This window comes from Chenopodium album, chromosome 20, assembly GCF_948465745.1.
Source record: "Chenopodium album chromosome 20, dcCheAlbu1.1, whole genome shotgun sequence".
NCBI classification, from domain to species: Eukaryota; Viridiplantae; Streptophyta; class Magnoliopsida; order Caryophyllales; family Amaranthaceae; genus Chenopodium; species Chenopodium album.
The window spans coordinates 37,142,396-37,163,357 of NC_137853.1; the positions used below are offsets into that span (position 1 = coordinate 37,142,396).

Sequence of the window (20,962 nt, forward strand, 5' to 3'; positions counted from 1 at the left end):
AAAAAGGTCAAAAAATTACAAAATTGGAGGCTATAATCCATGCTTTTTAAGGAAAATTTATGAATTTGGGGCCCGATGGCAAACTAGTTCGGGTACAGATTGTTGTTGGGTCGGATTAAATCGGTTGACAGTTACTCTCAGGTCGGGAGCAGGTTCGTGTTCAGGTCAAAAAGTATTGGATCAAATCGGTTGTCGGTTAACATATGGTCAGGTTCAGGTCGGGTTACAGGTCACTAGTTTCACCCTATTATCCGGATAAAGGTTGAGTTCAGATCATTGCCGGTTCAAATCGAGTTCTCAGATAAGGTCAGTTTTTGACAGCTCTATGTTAATACGAAGTACTACCTAAAAATAATCAACACACTCCACTTTTATTTTCCAAAACTTGACTACTCCGTAACATGAGCTGATGAGCACATCTCAATTCTCCTCACATGCGGTTGAAAACCCGATTTTGGATAATCGGGCATATTTGTCACCTAACCCAAAAATTACAAGAATCCCCCAAACAAATAAAATTCGCCCACTAGTAGAAGAAACACTATTGACCTTGACAACAGAATCTACACTCTACAGTATGAAAAACTAATTTAAAATAAAAAGTTTCCAAATTCCCAACCACTTTCTGCAGGGCTGCTTACACTCTCTGCATAGAGCAGAATCACCACTTTCTCTCTCCTCTCTAAAACTCAGTCACCATTAACAATGGCGATAGACAGAAGAACAGTAGAAAGACCAACTGTAAAAGTCTCAAACATCCCACTAACAGCCACTGCACAAGACATCTTCGACTTCCTCGAATCAAAAATCGGTAAAGGTTCAATCTTTGCCCTTGAAATCTTCACCGAGAAGAAGAATTGGAAATCCAAGGGTTTTGGTCGGGTTCAATTCGAAACCCTTGAAGCTAAATCCAAGGCCCAGCAACTTGGGCTTGATAACGATCTTCTGTTCAAAGGGTGTCCACTTTCTCTGTCAAATTCTCATGAGGATGTTGTGGTTCGGCCCATTGAGCCCAATTGCAGGGGTGTTCGTGGGGATTTGTATGTGGGGTTGATGAGGAAGGAGGATGAGATGTGTGTGATTGATACTTTGGAGGATGTTAACATCTGGGTTTTACCTGATAGGAATTGTGTTGTGTTTCATGTTGATTTTGATGGGGATTCTTATAAGTTAGAGATTCAATTTGATGATATTTTTGAGGCTTTCGGGTGTTACTTTGATGAAAATTCTCCTGCTATTCTTCTCAAGGTCAGTTTTCTTCTTGAATTTACTTCTTTTGGTGTATTTAGAGTTGTAAAGGACAGTGATGTAGTCGGGATTTGATCTTATGTCTTCATGTCTTGGGTTTTACCCCCGAAAAGACAAGGCTTCACCAACTAAGACATACACTCTGGATTTTTTTCTTATAGATGGATGAAATGTTAAAGGGTAATTTAGGATTTTGATCATTTGATGTTTTGTACTGAACTTATCTGTGCATGTTTGATAAACTAAGCTAGCTGACATACATTGTGAATTTTTGGGCTTAAATTATTAGATTAATGAATAATTAAGGGTTTTTTTGGTGGGTTTGGTCATTTGATGCTTTGTGATTGTTTTTGCATGTGTGATAATTGGATGAGATTCTTGCTGTTAGTGGCCTGCGTGTAAGAGTATTGGTTATATGTAACTTTGTAAGAAAAGTCCTTTGCCAAATTGCCAATGTTTGTCATGATGGATGAGTTTATGAGGGAAACTATGGATTGTGGTGCTTTGATACTTATTGTTAGGGTTTGAAAAAATCTCCAAAAGATGTCATTATTGTTTACTCTACATTAATGGATCGTTTGGTATAGTAATTTTAGATGTAGGAAAAGGATTCAATTAAGTGTTTCCATTTCTACTTATTTGATATGGGTTAAAAGTAACAAATACCGTTTACGGAGGGTAACAAAATCCCCTAATTACCCTTGAGGCCTTGACAAACTAGTGGGAACAAAATACGCTTCCTTACTCAATCACTATCTATTCAAATTGTTTCCATTCCGCTAGGATACCAAACATATAATAAATGTAACGTTTATCATTACCCTTTCCCTTACTTATTTGAATCCTTTCCGTTTCATTTACGATGTTTATATCAAACACCCCCTAAGTGGATTAAAGATGATTCATTGTTGAAAGTTTTTTGAACATAGTCTCTTAATTGCTACTTTGCTAGCTAGTTGTTCTGTAAGAAGCTTTTAGTTAGTAGGTAAATCTGATGTTGTCTTGTATGAAGTTAAGCGTTGGTAATATACATTTCCATGACAACTAACATGACTTCTTGAATCATGGATTTAAGAATGTCATGCATGTCACCTTGTGCATGTATAATTTCATGGGTTGTCAAAGAGGTGAATTTCGCTATGGAAATATGGTGTTATCAGTAGTGCGAGTTTAGCCAATAGTCAGTGAGTGAGGTATGTAGGTGATCTAAATTTGAATTATAAAGTAGTGGGTTTTTTTTGCCAGAAACTACCTAATAAAACCTAAATTTTGTGAGAAACTGCCTAATAAAAAAAAATGTTGTAACAAACTACCTAATAAAGTAAATATATGATAAAATTTTATAGGATGCTGCCTTTGGCCGAATTTCCACTGTTAACCTAATTTTATGGCCTTGACCCATCTCAAAACACCCCCAAAACCACCACGGGGGTTGGTTTTCAAGGTGGTAAGGTGATAAGGTGATTTTCGGGGTGTTTAGAGGATATTCCGAATTGGTAAGGCCGTGAGGGTAGTTTCGTGATTCGAGATGTTGTTTTTTGGGGTTAGAGGTGGTGATTTTGGGCTTTAAGGGTGGCTTCGGCGTGGTGGAGGCAATTTCAAGTAGGTTGTGTTGGTTTTAGGGTGAAAGCAGTGATTTTGGGGGTGTTTTGAGGTGGTTCAATGATGGATTTCCGCAGAGGTAATATTTTACAATATTTTACCTTTTATTAGGTACTTTCTTACCACATTTTTTTTATTAGGTAGTTCTCACAAAATTTGGGCTTTATTAGGTAGTTTTTGACAAAAAAATCCTAGTTAAAAACAGAAAATTATCATGGTGATTCTGAGCTTGTTTAGGTAGTACTGTTGCTCCAGGGAAGCCTCGTACCTAAGTATTGCTTTGTATTAACCCTGGCCATTAAACTCTTAGTGATCTTGGATTGTTAATAGCTTCACGTTCTGCTGAGTAACTATCTACTCTGAGGTTTAGAAAATTAACTGCTCTGTCTTTTGGCTTGTTCACTGAGCTGTTTCGCGTTTAAAGTTGGTATGTTTCTGTCACTTAGCCTTCACACATTAGAAACCACGTATCTTGTTGACTGTTTTTTCTATTTCCTTCTACCATGTACTCAAGTTTTGTGATCATGATTCTATCAACTGTGGGGGTAATTTTGCTGTCTGTTGCAGGTGAAGTACGCGCCAAAAATATACAAGAAGATTTCAGGGCCAAATTTGTATAAAAGGTTCAGTGCTGATCGCTATCATATCTGCAAGGAAGATCGTGAGTTTATCTGGGTTCGTACTACAGAGATATCAAATAGAAATTCTTTTGGCCTATCTTCTGCATTTTGTTGGGAAATTGAAGAGGGACCGATGGGTTTAGAGTTTTTTTCCACCATTCCCTTTTATAAGAAAACTTTAAAAAGTTTTGTCTTAGAAGAATATGACGATTATTCTTCTGCCTCAGGCCTTGTACCTCTTGTAAATTGTGAAAACATTTCAAAATTAGACTATGAGATCCTTTTCCAAATCAACTCCTTAGTCCACACCCTCAAAATTAGTTTAGCTGATGTGACTACAGAACTGATTGATTATCTCAGTTCTCTGAGCGTAGACAAGGCTCATACGGTCCTCCAAAAATTGCACAAGTTGAGTTCCACGTGTTATGAGCCGCTCTCATTTATTAAGACTCAGGTACAGGCTCTAGATGACAAACAGAATTATAGTTTACTTGCACGAAGCCGCTTGACAAATGATAGGATAATGAGATGCCATAGGGCATTAATTACCCCAACAAAAATATGCCTTTTGGGTCCTGAACTGGAGGCTTCAAACTATATTGTCAAGAACTTTGCAGCCCACACCGCAGATTTCATGAGAGTTACTTTTGTAGATGAAGACTGGGGTAGGATACAACCAAAGACTGTATCAGTTAGTGCTGAGCAAGGAATATTCTCAAAGCCATTTAGAACAAAGATATATCACCGGATATTATCCATTCTCCGAGAAGGGATTGTGATCGGAGATAAAAGATTTGAGTTCTTGGCCTTCTCAGCTAGTCAACTCCGGTCAAATTCTGTATGGATGTTTGCTTCCAATGATAAAGTGACGGCAGGTGATATACGTGAATGGATGGGCAGCTTTAACAAGATTCGTAGTGTTTCAAAATGTGCAGCTAGGATGGGGCAATTGTTCAGTGCTGCTTGGCAGACATTAGTTGTTCCTGTACAGGATGTGGAAGTTATTCCTGATATAGAACAAAATTCAGATGGCATTGACTACTGCTTCTCAGATGGAATTGGAAAAATATCCCTCTCTTTTGCTAGACAAGTTGCACAAAAATGTGGCCAAGAGCACACTCCTTCTGCGTTTCAGATTCGTTATGGTGGTTATAAAGGTGTAGTAGCCGTAGACCGAAACTCCTTCCGAAAGTTATCTCTGCGCAGTAGCATGCTTAAGTTTGAATCCAAAAATAGAATGCTTAATGTCACCAAATGTAACAAGTCCCAGTCATGTTATCTGAATAGAGAGATCGTTACTCTTTTGACCACCTTGGGAGTTGAGGACGAGAATCTTGAAGCATTGTTGCAGGAACACATGCGTCTTCTTGGGAGTATGTTGACTAGTAGAGATGCAGCTTTGGCTGTGCTCGAGAGCACAGACATGGGGGATAGTAAAACGCTTTCTAAAATGTTGCGTCATGGGTTTGAACCAAATGCAGAGCCTTATCTCTTGATGATGCTTCGAGCATACTTGGAGAGCCAATTGTCAGATTTGAGAGGGAGATGTCGCATTTACGTCCAAAAGGGCCGTGTTTTACTTGGTTGCTTGGATGAGACAGGGATTTTGGACTATGGCCAGGTATTTGTCCGTTTAACCCTGAGGAAAACTGAACTTGATGATCTGGATCCACATGTCTTCCAAAAATTGGACGAGAAAACTGCCATACTGAAAGGGAAGGTAGTTGTCACCAAAAATCCTTGTTTACACCCTGGTGATGTCAGAGTGCTGGAAGCTGTTTATGAGGTGGCTTTAGAGGAGAAAGGATTAATTGACTGCCTGATTTTCCCACAGAAAGGAGAAAGGTAAGACTGTAAGAGAACTTGTCTATTTCATTATATCTGACAGTAGAAAATATGAAACTTATCTTATACAGTTGCCTCTGGTAATCATTGTATTGCTTTGTACTTCACTGGGTTGATGCTCTTTTTTTATTTTTTTTTTTTGAAAGTTGCCTTGAAAATTCTAATTTTTAATAATTATGATTTCTTGGAGAGTAAATTCACTAAATTGTATGGATAACACCCTTTTTTTTTTTTTTTTAAAGAAAAAGACTCAATGTGTTGAGAACTTCAATATAAATATAAAAAATAAAACAAAAGGAAATGCATTTTTTTTTTAAATGAAAAATTATGGATTGCAATGGGCTACATCAAATGTCTTGCTTATTGGTTTTGCCGTTCTTAGAATATTAGGTTTCATTGTTGATGTCTGAATTATTAGTGTCTTTCCATTTTAAGAATCAACTAGAAGCCTCACTATGTTGTGTATCCACGAAATTGTCAGTTAATAGTGTGATTCATGAGTGACTGCTTCTTTAGTTTTGTCTTTCTTAGTTGGACTATATTTTGTTCCTAACCCTACTCTGGAGATCAGAAATTCCTACGAGTAGAATATATTTGCAGCCCCTCATTTCCTTTTGTGTGATGGTGTGACCAGCAGTGAAAACAGTACACTCAAATAAGGGTGTGCATGTAATCAGTTCCCTTGTCTCTTTTCCATTATAGCATTTGAATGTTGACACCAAAATCACATATGCAGGCCTCATCCAAATGAGTGTTCAGGTGGCGATTTAGATGGTGATTTATATTTCATAAGCTGGGACGAGAAACTCATTCCTCCGAAAACTGTGGCCCCGATGGACTACACTGCAAGTAGACCTCGCATCATGGACCATGACGTGACTATGGAGGTCTATATGTTACCAAGCTTCTCTTTGTATTACACTTCATCTATAATCCAATCACCCCCCTCCCCAAAAAAAAAAAAGAAAAGAAACGAAAAAAGCGTGATAAGCTGCTGCTGCTCATACCGTGTTCTTATGATTTTGATTAGACTATCAAGCTATTCTAACTGTCAAACTATGCAGGAGATTCAACGTTTCTTCGTTGATTATATGATCAGTGATACACTGGGAACTATCTCAACTGCACACTTGGTCCTTGCTGACCGTGAACCTGAAAAAGCCCTGAGTCCTAAATGTCTGCGACTGGCTGAGCTGCATTCAATGGCAGTTGACTTTGCAAAGACTGGTGCCCCGGCTGAGATGCCTAATGTTTTGAAACCAAAGGAGTATCCTGATTTCATGGAGAGGTGGGACAGACCCAGTTACAAATCTGAAGGGATTTTAGGCAAACTCTACCGTGCCACTGTCGCTGCAACAATTCCAAAATTAGATATCAGTTGGTCAGAGGAGACTGCTCGAGCTGCTTATGATCCTGAACTAGAAGTTCCTGGCTTTGAGGACTTCATTGATGCTGCAAAAAGCTGCAAGGAGATGTACAGGGATAAGATGAGTGTCTTGCTGATGTTTTATGGAGCAACAAGTGAGGATGAGATACTGACCGGTAACCTAAGAGCCAAGTCAGCATATTTGCAGAGGGATAACAGGAGGTATAGAGAGGTGACGGATAGGATTTTGGAATCTGTAAAAGGTCTTCGAAATGAAGCAAAAGGATGGTTCCAGGGCAGTTGTGAAGAAGAAGATCGTCAAAAGATGGCTTCAGCATGGTACCATGTTACTTATCATCCATGTCATTGCCATGACAGTGCCAACTGCCTGGGTTTTCCATGGACTGTGAGTGATGTTCTGCTTACCATAAAATCTGCTAATAAAAAACAATCCTGAACTCGTTTGTTCGTGAAGGTTTAATTAATTTACATCATCAAGTTTAGCATCACCTTGGTGAAAGATCAAATTTGGAGGCTTCTTATGCTAGTACAAAGTTGTAATTTTAATAGTAGATAGCGGTGACAGCAGGGCTTTATCTGTTTAGTTCATCATGTTACTGCTTTACATTAAGTGTACCTTAGTTGACTAATTATCTATGATTGACTTAGTAACCTTAAATTTCCTTTTGTTTGGAGGAAAGCTTAAAGGCAACATCTGAATGTAAATTTCAATGCAATCATATGCTGAATATATGTATTTTTTTGTATGAACAGCTTTGGCCATAAAATCGCGATAAGGCATCAAGCTTAAAGAACATATAAACCAGCAAACTGTTTAATCTAAAAAATCTCCAAAATACGTAGTTAATAATATCAACAGAATCAGCCTGCTGCCTGACTATCAAGAATACAAATTGTGCTTCTAAGAAAACAACAGTACGATAAGCAACTGAGGATTTGAATTTCTAGTTTATGTATTGATTTAGAACACATCAGTCAGAGCTGTCACCAATGCACCTCAATTCTCCCTGCTGTAAGTCATGTAAAGAAACCCATCTTCATCCTTATTGTCCTCAAAAATTGTTGACATCAAAGCAGCTGTAGGCCTGTAGTACAACCAAACAACCAAGTTACAAACCATAAAATGAAAAAAGCATGTAAGACATAATGAGAAGAACAAAAGACAATTGGTTATCACATGGTTATGTAATGCAGCTATTTTGCATATATTAACATAATGTAGGGATATATGAATAAAAGAGCATGTAAAATATATTACTCCGGAACATAATTTGTATCAATCTAGCTTCATTTTCAGCAAAACAGCATAAATACAACTCGCAACCTAATACAATTGCTATTCTGAAATACTCAATTACATATATCACACCCTAACCAGATGGTATAATCAGTAATGCCTAGATATAAAGGCCAAAACTCAGTTCTGGTAAGACCAGCTCAAACAACTCCTATACATATAATATGAAGAAACTTTAATTTGTTTGTACTTCGGTAATTCCAAAACATCTTGTTCAAGTTATGGCTTCGCTTCTAAACAAAACAAGAGACAACAGCAGACAGAGTCACATTGTCATACCAATGTTATCCCTGCTTTTTCCGTAACTTACTCATGCATTAGATCAAAGGGGAAACATAAGGGGGAAAAGAAACTATAGCAATCTCTAGCTTGAGTTCAGTAGGTTATCTAAGGGCTACAGGGTTGTTTGAAGCAGTGAACTTATGTGTCTAGGGCCTGAGCAAGATGGAGATGGTTTAAATATTACAGTATGCAGTCATATCTTCAAGGATCCAAAATATTACTCTACCTTGGATAATTGACTGTTAGTAGCACCTAGATCAGTCAACCAGGAATGCATAAAAAAACGCTTGATTTCATGAAAATTCAAATGATTAAAAATCATTTATTATTGGTCTTGTCACAACTTGTGTTGTTGGGATACCATAGTACATTAGCAAATACACATAGAATTCTATGAGACTTCAAAAAAAAAAAACACTTTTTAAGTCTATATTTCACTACTAGCAGGCGTGTGCAAACTTTTGAAAATGAGAAGTCTTGATGTCGTAACAAAAGATGTATTTGTCGTCGCGCTCCCAAGAGTCAGTACTGGGCTGGTGATGATCCAAATTTTATCAGCATATCTATCATCATAAAAGAGCCTCACAGATTCGAATTGACGAAAGATGCAATACGACTTTGAAGTAGATGTTAAAGTTGGCCCAAATTCTTACATGCCCATTAAGGAGCATTATACAAAAATTCTACTCGTAGCAAATAATCTAGCTCCCACCTAATATTAGAAGTCAAAGGACTAATCTAAAAAATTCCAATATGTTGGTTAGCGTTCTTGAATAGCTCCCACCTAATATTATAAGTCAAAGGACTAATCTAAAAAATTCCAATATGTTGGTTAGCGTTCTTGAAGGAAAATAATTCCAAATTTCAAGAACGCTAATCAATGGAGTTTCAAGATAATTCCTAGAATAAAGTTTTGTACTCTCTTTTCATTATCCAAATTGAGCTATTTGTTTTCGAATGACCAAATACGGCTATTGTATTTCCATAAATGAGCAAATTGTGATGAAGTTTAGTGTCACCCGGAAATCGCTTTACCTGAAATTTTTCTTTAGAATAATTGAAGCAAAGCACATGATCGTTTTCTGCTTCCTTGTAAAATTCAGATTCCAATCCACATCTTCAATGCCACTAAAACTAATCATCCAATAAGAAGATCTCACAGTAATATGCCTTCAAATTTTGTGGTTGAATTTTTCCCACAAACTAAGAGGGTAATACCCATTCTTGAAACTCCATTGATTAGCGTTCTTGAAATAGATTCCAACCCTAAACCACTGCTTAGTGATGAGCGGCCAATACTTTGAATTTATTCTCAGAAAAATTAAAACCTTGATTGAACCTTGAGTCATTGTGAATATCCTGAAAAAAACTATTATTAGAGCTTGAGGATGAGGGATTTTAAAAGATAATCTAATCAATAGAATACAAAAGATACAGTTTGAAGTAGGAATCAAGAGATCCATTAGCCAAAGTAAACTGTAAACAATTACAGGTAGCAAACACTATATTTAAAAAAGAGTTATGATTAACTTTTGTTGAAGGTTTAGGAGTGATTCTTCTCAAATTGAGTATCAATTATCTCCTTCCATGAATTACAAACAGCTCGGCATCGAAGAAGAGAGCATAGCAGCAATTTAGCCCAAATCTCTTCAATCAAGTCTAAAGGAAAGTCTGTCATTTTTTTAAAAAAATTTTTTGTTTACACAGTTACATTTAAATATTTAAAAATAGGGATTGCCTTTATTTTAAAATAACGACTTTTTTTTTTTTAATTAATATAACGACCTCTTAATCTATTTAAAAAAATAATGACCTCTTTATGATCTTTATACTAACTTTCCATTTTACCAATATCTCATCACATATTTTTGGTGCATATTTAAATGTAAGTTGGTAAGTCTAATGAGTTTTTAGGTATGCTCTGTTCACCTCATTTTTAATAAGTTTAGATAAGTTAAAATAAGTTCAGATAAGTGAAAATCAGTTGAATAAAACACAACCTTAGTTAGTGATGTGTAAAGGCTTATTATGCCTATAGGAATTTATGTTACTTTATTTTTCTTTTTTTGTTCTGAACTTAGTTTATTAATGTAATTTTAGCATTTCCAAAATAAAAATAATACAGCTTCGTTTCATTTGTTCTAAATTAAGTTTAATTAATGTGCCCCCCAAAAAAAAAAAGTTTAATTAATGTAATTTTAGCCGTTTTTAAAATAAAAAATAAAATCCAAAAAAACTTAAAAATAATTGATACAAACTTTGACGTGTAAATATAGTTTTTTAAAAATAGGTTCTTGAAACCTTTTAAAGCTCGCCTTGCTCCATAATTTGACAATTATATAAAGTCGCGCCCATTTACTAATTAGACGGATCAAACCCATTTTATAAATGTGGCGGGTCTGGGCTTTAATAGGGCTACAAGGCCTTCAACCCTACCTCTCTCTCAGCTATCTATTGAAGCACGCTCGACGTTCTCCATTGAAGCGCAGTTCACGTTCTCCGTTGAAGCTAATAATTGTATCCCCCATTGAAGCAGCTTCTGAGGTAAGTTGTTTGTTATCATCATATCAATTTCACAATCTAGGGTTTATCTTTCAATCTTATTTAAGTGTAAGTGCATTTAGTGTAGGGTTCGAAAATCTGAACTATTGGTTCTAAATTCTAAGATTATGAAACATCATTAACAAAAGAAAATAAAATTATGATCCTAATTTGATTATAGTATCAAATATCCCTAAAATTATGAGATAATTGAATCAAATTTGGTTGCTAATGTATTGCACAACCCTTTAATGTTAGGATTGAACTATGAAATTAGAGCTCTTTTTTGTTTCATTGAAGTTTATTGAAGATTAATGTGTTTTTTTTTTTTGTTGAATTATTTAGCTGCTATTGAATTTTTAAAAGTTTTATATTGATTGAAGATGGATAATTGTTGATTTGATTGGTTGTTTCTGATGAATGTTTTCCATAATTTTTATTTGGGTGGATAGAACAATTTGTATTTGAAATATATGAACAAAATGACAACTTTTTAATGGTTTTTTAATATATAATTTATAGGATTGATCTGTGAAATTTGGGGAAGACAATATGGTAGATGAAACTCAACAGTCACCACAGTCAGTGGTGCATAAGAGAAGGAAGAGTAAGCCCAACAAACGTCCCGGTGTTAAAAGAATGAAATCTGGTCCAGGGATGGGTAAGAAGCCTAAGATTAGCAAGGAAATGAAGAATTTATATCGTAAAAGGGCTAGGGATTACAATTCAGATGATGATGAAGATGAAGCTGAACTTGACGGTGATGACATGGAAGCTGAGAAAGATGATAATTCTGATATCAGTGACAATGAGGCAGGGCCTAACAGAGGTGAAGATTCAGATGAAGAACATGAAGTTCGAACTGGGATAACGCGATTTTCTGAAGGTTGTAATGCTTTTAGGCTGGCATTTCTCAGTATCATTAAAAAGCATACTGATGATGAGGCACTGGTAATGCTACAAGATTCTGATGTCCATTTGTACAAATAGATGTTAGTTTGTGGCTCATATGTAATGGTCTTGTCTCTGCAGGGTCCCGTATTATCAGCACATAAGAAGCTTGTTGTGGCTAAGCTTGCAGAAGAGGTCACTGAGCGGAAGATTAAAGGTGAAGCAAAGAAGGAAAAACAATTGGTATATCACACTAATATTCCATACATATTAGTGTTTTATTTATCTATTTCTATATTTTGTTATCCTAGCACACTCTTTTTACAGTATGTTATTTTGAACTTGTAACCAGATTGAGGAGAAGGGACATGTGAAGCCTGCTAATTTCTTAGATTCGCATGAAAAAGTTCTGATAGGTGTTGCCACAAAAGGAGGTATTATAACACATCCATTATCCGTAAACAAAAGCTCACTCCTTAAGTCTTTGTATATTAAATTATTATCTTGAAGCTTACATTATGTCTGGTTTATCAATTATTGTCCCATGAAATTGGTGCCTTCGTGATGCTTGGTGCTGAACAATTTTCCAGTTGTCAAGCTATTTAATGCTGTAAGTACTGCTGCACAAATTTATCTACTAATAACACATATTTTCTCCCCTTCAAACTTGGCACATTGAAGTTGTTCATATTTTTATTTCACTCCTACGTCTTGTCTCCAGGTTAATAAGGCCCAAAATGCTCAGAAAGGGTTGAATCCTTCAAGCTTTAAAGACGCAAAGGGTATTGCTCTCACGTTTTTTTTTTTGAAAGGTTTGCTTCTGTTTAAGGTATAATTGTCTAGGAGCCATATGCTCCTGTACTGGGGACTCCAAATGTTATACTTAGTTGTAGCTATAAGCTATCTAAATACCCCTACTTTGGCTACTTGGAAACTAAAGCTTCTCCAAAAGCTTATACTAAACCGTATTTTTTCACTTGTCCTGCCATCAAGTAAAAGATCAACTGAGGTCTGAGGCTCGCAAGCCATGATGTATGTGTCTCAAGTAGGAAAAACCTATTAAAATAAATTTTTATGCTTATGTGTCCCCCTTGAAATTTGCTTTGTGGCTGTGATAATTGGCACTGTTTGGGATGAGTTGGATTCAAATTTGTTATGTAAGTTATATTCTTGTTGCTTGAAATGTGGAATGTGGAAGATGTTTCCATTGGAAATCTGATGGTGCACTTGGAAAATAGGAAAGCATCAGATTTTGAGGGTATATCTTACCCTCTTTAGAGTTTCAAGGTCCAAAATATTAGGCTTTTTGTATTGATGGAGTCAAGTGTTAGCTTACGAGCATCACTTGACCTCTTTTTTAAAAACATTGTGTGGTTGGTATTGCTTCACAATGGTTTGAGGGCATGAGGTTTTTATGTCTTCCACACCTGTAGTGTTTGGGTGGTACCCACAGCCCACCTTGTTGTCTACAGTCCTTATACTTGATTAAAAAAAACTGATGTTGAGTGGTTAAGAATATAATGGATCTGGAGTGAAATCAGGAGAACAACTTTGATCAAGACCTCAATGTTTATGATTGAACTGGGAACTCTGTTACTGCCTAATTTAGTGTGAATCTTTCAAAATTTATGGTTTATGCAAGAAAGAAAGTTGGAATAAGAGAGATGAATCCTTTTTGTTTAGTGTTGGTCTTTGCTTCAAAATTTATTTGACGGGGATGTGCTCTAAGTGAGACTTGGGATGTGATTAGTGCAATAGTGTACCACCATGAACAGGCTGTCAGACTGTTATTATAAGTTTCAGCCTTTGCTGCCTTCTGTACCTTCAAGCATTAAAAGGGAAAGGATGAAGGATGATGCATAGTATGAAGAATGAGGCATGAAGGTCAATTGCTTTCTTTCATAAGAGTTTGGATCTAGATTGCCCATCCTGAATCCTGATCATGTGATCCTTATGACCTTGATGGTTACTTGCTAGTTGCTACTTGCTAGAACCCCCCTTTGCTTAAATTTCAAAAGCCCCATTCCCTCCTGTCGGAGATTTAGAATTGTATGACAGTGTACAATTTTGGACAGTTTTGTTATGATATTTTGAATTCTCTATTATTTCATCCCACTTATGATTTTTATTTATTTTTGTCTGAACAATAAATTTACCTTGCTATGCCAGCTTTGACGAAGCGGAGAAAAGAGGCATTCATGAAAGAATTGAGCAAGGCTTCTGCACAATCAGCTGATGCAACAACTAAGGTTGAGTTTCTGAACTTTATTCTTATCAATATGGTGAAAGTCTGAAATGCCTCTTCCTACTTCATAAAACTTCGTGTATTTAATTCACCCATGGCCCTATTAATTCTTTAGATCATTATAGTGTGGAATACACTGTTTTGAACAATCCATTTGGTTTGGTTACAATGTATGCTATGGCTCAAATTTCCACTGCTGCATTTGTTTGGTTTTTGATTATTGGATAAAGGACGTGAAAGTATGCTCCTATAGTACCCTCCTCTAGATAAACAATTTGCTGTGATTGTAAATATAGAATGTACTAGTCACCAATATCTCCTGAAGATGACTCTCCTATAGCTATAGCTATTTTCTCAATATCAACCACTAGCTCAGCTCTCTCATAAAACACAAACAATTATCTTGCTTTTTAAGAACATTTTGTTTGCTTTCATCCTCCTACATATTTTTATAGGTAATCTATTGTACTCTAATTCTCCCAAATTGTCCTTACCAAGTGCTGTTATAATGACCCATATGACTGTTTTTATTTAAGTGTAAATGCTGGATGACTGGCCTATGGGTATTTTCGTGAGAAAATAGAGCAAATGGGTAATTTACACACAATGACCCTAATGTAATAGATCCACCTTTAGAATGTTGGTAAAACCTTTAATTACCCTTCTTAATTTAATCTCAAAACACCTAACCTTTAACGAGCACATTAAGTGTAAACTTTTTTTCCAAACAAGGTTTTCGGCCACATGTAGTGACAATGCAAATTAAAAATCCACTTCCAAAAGCAGTAACCCTTCCAACTTCTCTTCTTCCCCCTTCTAATGAGGCATTAGCATTGTTAAGAGTTCATTGTTGAGCTTTCCCTTAAGCTTGATGTTAGATTTGACTCCCAACATTTGTAAAATGCAGGGATCTTCTAAAGATGGAGAAGACAATTGCCAACCAGCATGGGCACCATTACGTGATACTTACATGTTGACAAATTCTAAACTGAAGGACTGGGATAAGATGGCAGTAGTAAGTGCTTTTGATTATTACTTTTTTCATTTGGCTTGTATATTTGCTTTGGCTTCCATCTGTTAGCAATTATATATGTTCATTGTCAAGCAAATTGGAGTCCCAAAAACCTTGGTATTAAATATTCAAGTTTTGATTTGGCGGTTGATTGACTGATTGGTTGGTTTGAAATTTAGGAAGAGGAAAAGGATATGGACATCTGACCAAGATAATTGGGGCCCTATAATTGGGTTAACTGAAGGATGTATGCTTGGTTGCAAAGTTTCTCATCTTCATTTGAAGAATTGTTTCATCAACATTATACTTGAAGGGGTCAGTGATGCCTGTTTTGAACTTTACGTTCATAACAACTGCTTGCCTAATTGAAATCACCCTTTTTCCTGAAGATGGCCCTCAAATTATACAGTCCAAATTAGGCTGTAGCAAAATTTTGAAGATTTTCTGAGATAATATTTCTCTTTTTATGCAGTTGTAGCTAATAGCTATGTACAGCTCCTTTCTGCCCTTGCCTGGATGTAGTCTCCTGTTAGTGGTTTTTTTATGGGCGATTAGAGTTCATTAGTTTAATTCCAATTTTCTTTTGTATCCTTTTCGTGAACTATATATTCCTGTAATTTATGGTAATGCTGCTTTGACCTGAGAATGTTGGAGCAGCTAAAATGTTCACTGTCCCCGACATCAGAGAGAATGAGAACGATCGAAAGTTGATTTTGAAAATTTTCAGTAATGTGTGAGTTTTATTTGATGTCCTGTTGTCAATTAAGCTGACAAAGATATTACTGTAGTAATTTTTTTAAGTCGATACTATTAGGTTTGACACTGAACTGTTATGAGTTTCTTAATTTTCATACAGAGAGGTAATGCGGTAGTATAGCACAACACTACTGGAGCCATTAGCCTAAGGGCTGTGTTGTGAGTCTGTACCTTTTTTTTTTTTTCTTTGGACAAAGTCGACAAAGTCTGTCCTTTTGGTAAGTGTTGGAAATTGTGACTATGGACTAATTTAGGTTGTGAGTTCGAACCACGAGTCGTAACAACTTTCAAGTTTGATTTGGACCCATCTACTTGATGAGATAATTAGAGAGCTATTTGTTTTTCAAGATCTACTACTATATACAAGTACTTCATATTAGGCTATTTGTTGCGTATGCTATATATTATTCTTGGTCGGGTTTTCTATCAGGTTGGTCAAGTTCTACTACTATAATGTTATAGACTTATAGTCATGCATTTTATCTTTTATTATTGTGTTTGGATATTAAGATTACATAAATATTTAAGAAGACAGGAAACACTAAACTTTACAGAAAGTAGGCAATGTTCCTATATTAAATAGAACTATTCAATCATTTGGTTGACCTAACTAACCAATCTTGCTTGATTAAGAAGCTTAGGATCACATGGATTAATACAGTATAAATTAGTCTATTGTCTGTGAGAATTAGGCAATTTTTTGGGATTTATATTATTTACTACTAATACCCAATTGTCTGTTTAGTATCTTGACTAAGCCATGTGATTTTTACTCTCTGTTGACAAAGCCAAAAAAAAAAAAAAAAAAGCTTTAATTGGGTAAACCTCGAGAATTAATGGGAAATGGGCTTACATGACTGAGAAGTAACATTTGCCCAATATTTGCGACGTGGTTCATGGCATTGGGAGTTGGATACCATAAACATTCATAGTAGTGAATCTAGTGTACTTCTCCTTTCCATGCTCTTATGCATCACGAGCTCACAACATACCGGGACATATTCTACCGGATTATATTTTGAAAGATCTTACATGATTATATTTTACGATTTGTTTAGGAAAATGAGTAAAAATGTAATAGCAGAAGCCCATAACCAGTCAATTAAGGATAGGAGGGGCTAATTTTGTCTTCTGCTTACTTTGTTGTCAAAAAAAAAAAAAGGAATTAGTAAATTACGATCTATGAGATCAAAGCATTAAGTATATGTGAATAATAAAAAAAATTAAGCTGTTACGATAATTAAAGAATAGAGAAAATATAATATCTGAAATGATAATATTAATAATTGTAAGATCAAGGAGTCAGAAAATCGATGATTGGTATCGTAGATGTTATTTTAAAGGCATCCCCACCGCCCCCTGTTTTGTTGTTGAAGCAAATTCTACAGCTCGTCATCTCTGTCTCTGTAGTCTGTACTATTCTATTTAAATTAAACAGAAGGAAATCTTACAACAAATGGCAGTCTGCAATTGAAAGCATGTCATAAAAATAGGAAAGATTCTAACTACGAAGAATTTATAACTCTTGGTAAAGGGAATTGACTTTAACCTTTAACAAATTCATTATGTTGGACTTAGTACAAGACATAGGAAAAAAGAATTGATTTTTGCAGTTCACAAGGTTTTTTTTTCTTTTTTTTTTTTTTTTTGGAAAAGGTAATAGACTTTTCAAACTAATTCAACCTAGTATCATATAGTATAAAGGAAAACCTTTTGAATTACAGTACAATTCAATCCATTAAACTTTTTTACTCAAGATGTAATAAGCGATGATGGACATTTTTTTTTATAAAATACCTTACTTTCAATATCATATGTATCCTAATTGTCAATATTGCCTACCAAACAAGCAATCAAACAAGTACTATGATGAACAAAAAATCTCTAAGTAATATTAAATTTGATAAATTATTTGGCAATGGTACAAAAAATTTGTTACATTAACACGTATACAGTATACTCCATGGATTAATGCCTAAATACGAGCATCATTGTTAATTCATAAACATTACACTTATAGCATAAACATAAAGTAAAGAAAGATCCAAAAATAATTAATCAATGAAGGGGCAAATCACCAAACATATTATTAAAAATATACACTAATCTTTCTATGTTATTATGACTCATAATAGTAACAATTAAAAGATATTCTATCACTTTCATAGAAATCTAGTCCAAACAAGTAAAAAAACTCAAAACCAACACTTTGCTCACCATTTACATCACTTACCCTTTTCACACTCCCCTTTTTCTATACAAATTCCCACACCCTTTCCATCTTCCCTCTACTTTTTTGTCTTTTACTATTTCCAAACAAAAAATCACCATTTGTCTCACTATACTTGTAGTTTTGGTGCATACATATTTAATAATATAAAAATTAAAACTAAGATATTACTATAAAAATAAAATATGATATTAAAAAAAATAATAATAATAACCCAGCTGTGTTTCTTGAACCTTTTCCCCCACCAAAAAAGTCAAACCAACAACCATTGCTCGATGTCACTTTCCGGCGCACGTTAGCCAACCTGGCGCACTTTACCCATTTTCGTATCCGACACCAACCAAATCTTCTTGAACACACCTTAAAAACCACCGTCAGCAAGCCGCCGCGCCGTTACCAAACTCCACTGGAGATTTGAGAGGAGTAACAGAAGCAGAAGACGCGGCGAATCGGGACGAGAAATCAGGGTAGTTACCAGCAAAATCCTCATCGAAATGACCATTCTGCCCTTCATCGAAGTTAAGCGCGTAACTCAAGGGGTCATACTGAAACTTCCCGGGAGACTGCTGGTTGTTGTGGTGGTGGTGACGGTTGTTGGGGCGGCGGCGATTGATGCGGCGAATGAAGGTTTTCCACTTAGGACCGGCGACAATCTCGGACCATTCTCGAATCTTCTTGAAGGCGGTGAGAGGGCGGGACCACCAGCGGGATTGGTTGTCGGGGGTGCGGAAGCGGTCCCAGAAGGAGGAGGTGGGGTCGGTTGCGCCGAGGGTGACGTGGCGGGGAGTGGTGGAGGAAGGAGAGGGAGAAGGAGAGGAGCCGAAGCAGGGGAGTTGGAAGCAGCAGCGGTGGCGGTGGTGGTGGTTGAAGGTGGTGGAAGGGGAGTCGTCGTCGATGATTACTCGCTCTTCGATTGACATTATTGGGTTTTGTTTGTGTGGAGAGTAGAGGAGAGAGAGTGAAAAGGGGGTTTAATTGAGGGAGATTGTGTGAGGAGAGAGATTACTTTGAGGGTGGTTGTAACTTGTAACGGGAAACTATGTACCGGATTACCGGGAGTTACCGGTTACCTTTTTTTTTTAAAGAAGGGTGGAACTATTGAAACTTGAAAGACTCCTTGAAACTAATTTTTGAAGAAACTCCTTTAAACTAATTTTTGAAGAATTTATTTAATTTTCTTAAATAGGGAGAAGTCGTTTTATTGGGTTGGATTATTGGATTAATAAACTTTACATTGCTCACACGATTACAGTAGTCAACTTCAAGTTAGTTAAGTTCACCTTATATTTGCTTATGTAATTTAATCTTTTTTTTTTTTTTTGGTAATCTAATTTGAATTGATCTGATTGTCTAAATTGATCAAATCTTGACCTAATGTAGAAGCTATTCTATAAACAAAAATTTATATCAAACGGGATTAGTATGTAATTTTCATAATTTTTTTCATTATGAAATTAATATATTTAATGATAAAAATCTTAATTAATTATGTTTAAAATTTGTTTTTTCTTGGCTAAACTTATTTTTCTAATCTGTCTGAAATACGAATACAAAATATGAGACTACAAGTGAGCTCTTAAAATAAGGTGAACTACATACATAGCACTACTGCACCTATCTTAATTATTTACAATATGAGCTAAACATATGAATAAAATATGTTTTTACAATGTGTTTTACTAGTATGTCATCAAATAAATATCTCACACTAGCACTGTTTCTCATGTGTTGAGCCTAAAAGTGGCATTCAAGTTTTGTTTTAGATTAGAGTACAATATATAGATGGCAATAAAGCGTAAGATGTAAACCTATTGAATCTTTCACTTCACTGACCTAAGTTTGAGAGTTCTTTTATCCAAATGGTAGCTAGACATTGAAAATTTGGTATTTTTATAAGACTACACAAGATATCTTCAAATTTGACGATTTCCATCCTAGAATTTGAGATTTGAAAGCACAATTCTCATAGTCATCAACATAGGAAGAAATAGTTTTTGCATCATCAACTCTATAAAGAGATAATAATGCGAAGCAACATTTTCTTCGATTGAAAGCTTATTTATCTCTCATTATTTTAAAAGGCTTAATCAGGCGACAAATTTCATGGCTAATTTAATTAGTCATTTGCAAGTATGCTCTATCGGTTCACCTCTTATAATGAGTTGCATTTCATTTATTTAAGGCAAGTGAATCAAAACTAAAATTAGAATAGTGTACTCTATCTAAATGATGAAAAGTATCGTCACCCCAATCATTCACTTAATTTTTAATTTTATTGGCAAGTACACCCAAAAAAACCTCTAGTCTACGCATCTTCTAAGTTATACAGTGGACCTACGCTTAGGTGTAATCAATTGCGAGAGAGACCAAACTAACCTGATGTTAATTGTGGGGGACTAGGGAAAAGGTATCAAGGCATATCTGAAGAGTATTTTTGAATAACAAAGCAAAGATATTTTAATTAATTATAAAATTATTGTATATTACAAGTATCATGCAATTTATATCCATATACTCAACTAAATGGGATAAACAAAGCATTTGCCAGTGCTGCATTTCCTGGATGACAAACTTGATAATCATTGGTGTTAAGTTCTTAATTAAGCTTGGTTTTAGATACTTTGTATTAGTCAATTTGATTGAAGACTAATTCAATGATTAGTAGGATTATTATATGAATTCTTTTTGTAATAATCTACTTGTATTAAAATTGATTAGAATATCATTCTATTATATCAACGGGCTTGTATAGCTAGAGAGTTAGATTCTTTTAAAGGTTGACGTTTGACCAGAATTATCATCAATATAGTTTAAGAGCAATTAGATATTATTATTACATTACAAATTGTTACTATTAAAGAAGGACCATTTCATTAATCAAACTATTCAAACTCATACCTCATTACTTGGTATCCAAGTATATATACCACTTCGTATGTAATAATAATACATAGTATGTAATAAAAGTATAGTTTTCATTGAAGAAAATAGGAAAATTATGATTAA

General features: G+C 35.3%; 3 protein-coding genes across 3 annotated transcripts; 2 read left to right on the top strand and 1 right to left on the bottom strand.

The window, feature by feature from the left end:
* The first annotated feature begins 650 nt into the window (after window positions 1–650).
* On the top strand, window positions 651–7,421 carry LOC145598918 (RNA-dependent RNA polymerase 2-like). The gene is made up of 4 exons (XM_081655321.1): window positions 651–1,248; window positions 3,418–5,315; window positions 6,052–6,202; window positions 6,380–7,421. The coding sequence occupies exons 1-4, from the start codon at window positions 706–708 to the stop codon at window positions 7,136–7,138; spliced, it is 3,351 nt and encodes a 1,116-aa protein (XP_081511447.1). The 5' UTR covers window positions 651–705; the 3' UTR covers window positions 7,139–7,421.
* A 3,246-nt stretch (window positions 7,422–10,667) lies between these two features.
* LOC145597718 (uncharacterized) lies at window positions 10,668–15,694 on the top strand. The gene is made up of 9 exons (XM_081653957.1): window positions 10,668–10,825; window positions 11,345–11,773; window positions 11,855–11,956; window positions 12,066–12,147; window positions 12,304–12,323; window positions 12,435–12,495; window positions 13,883–13,962; window positions 14,866–14,973; window positions 15,150–15,694. Exons 2-9 carry the CDS (start codon window positions 11,375–11,377, stop codon window positions 15,174–15,176), a joined length of 879 nt encoding a protein of 292 aa, XP_081510083.1. The 5' UTR covers window positions 10,668–10,825; window positions 11,345–11,374; the 3' UTR covers window positions 15,177–15,694.
* Window positions 15,695–18,330: 2,636 nt separating this feature from the next.
* Window positions 18,331–18,876, bottom strand: LOC145597160 (uncharacterized). Its single transcript, XM_081653318.1, has one exon. The coding sequence runs from the start codon at window positions 18,874–18,876 to the stop codon at window positions 18,331–18,333; it is 546 nt and encodes a 181-aa protein (XP_081509444.1).
* Window positions 18,877–20,962: the final 2,086 nt, after the last annotated feature.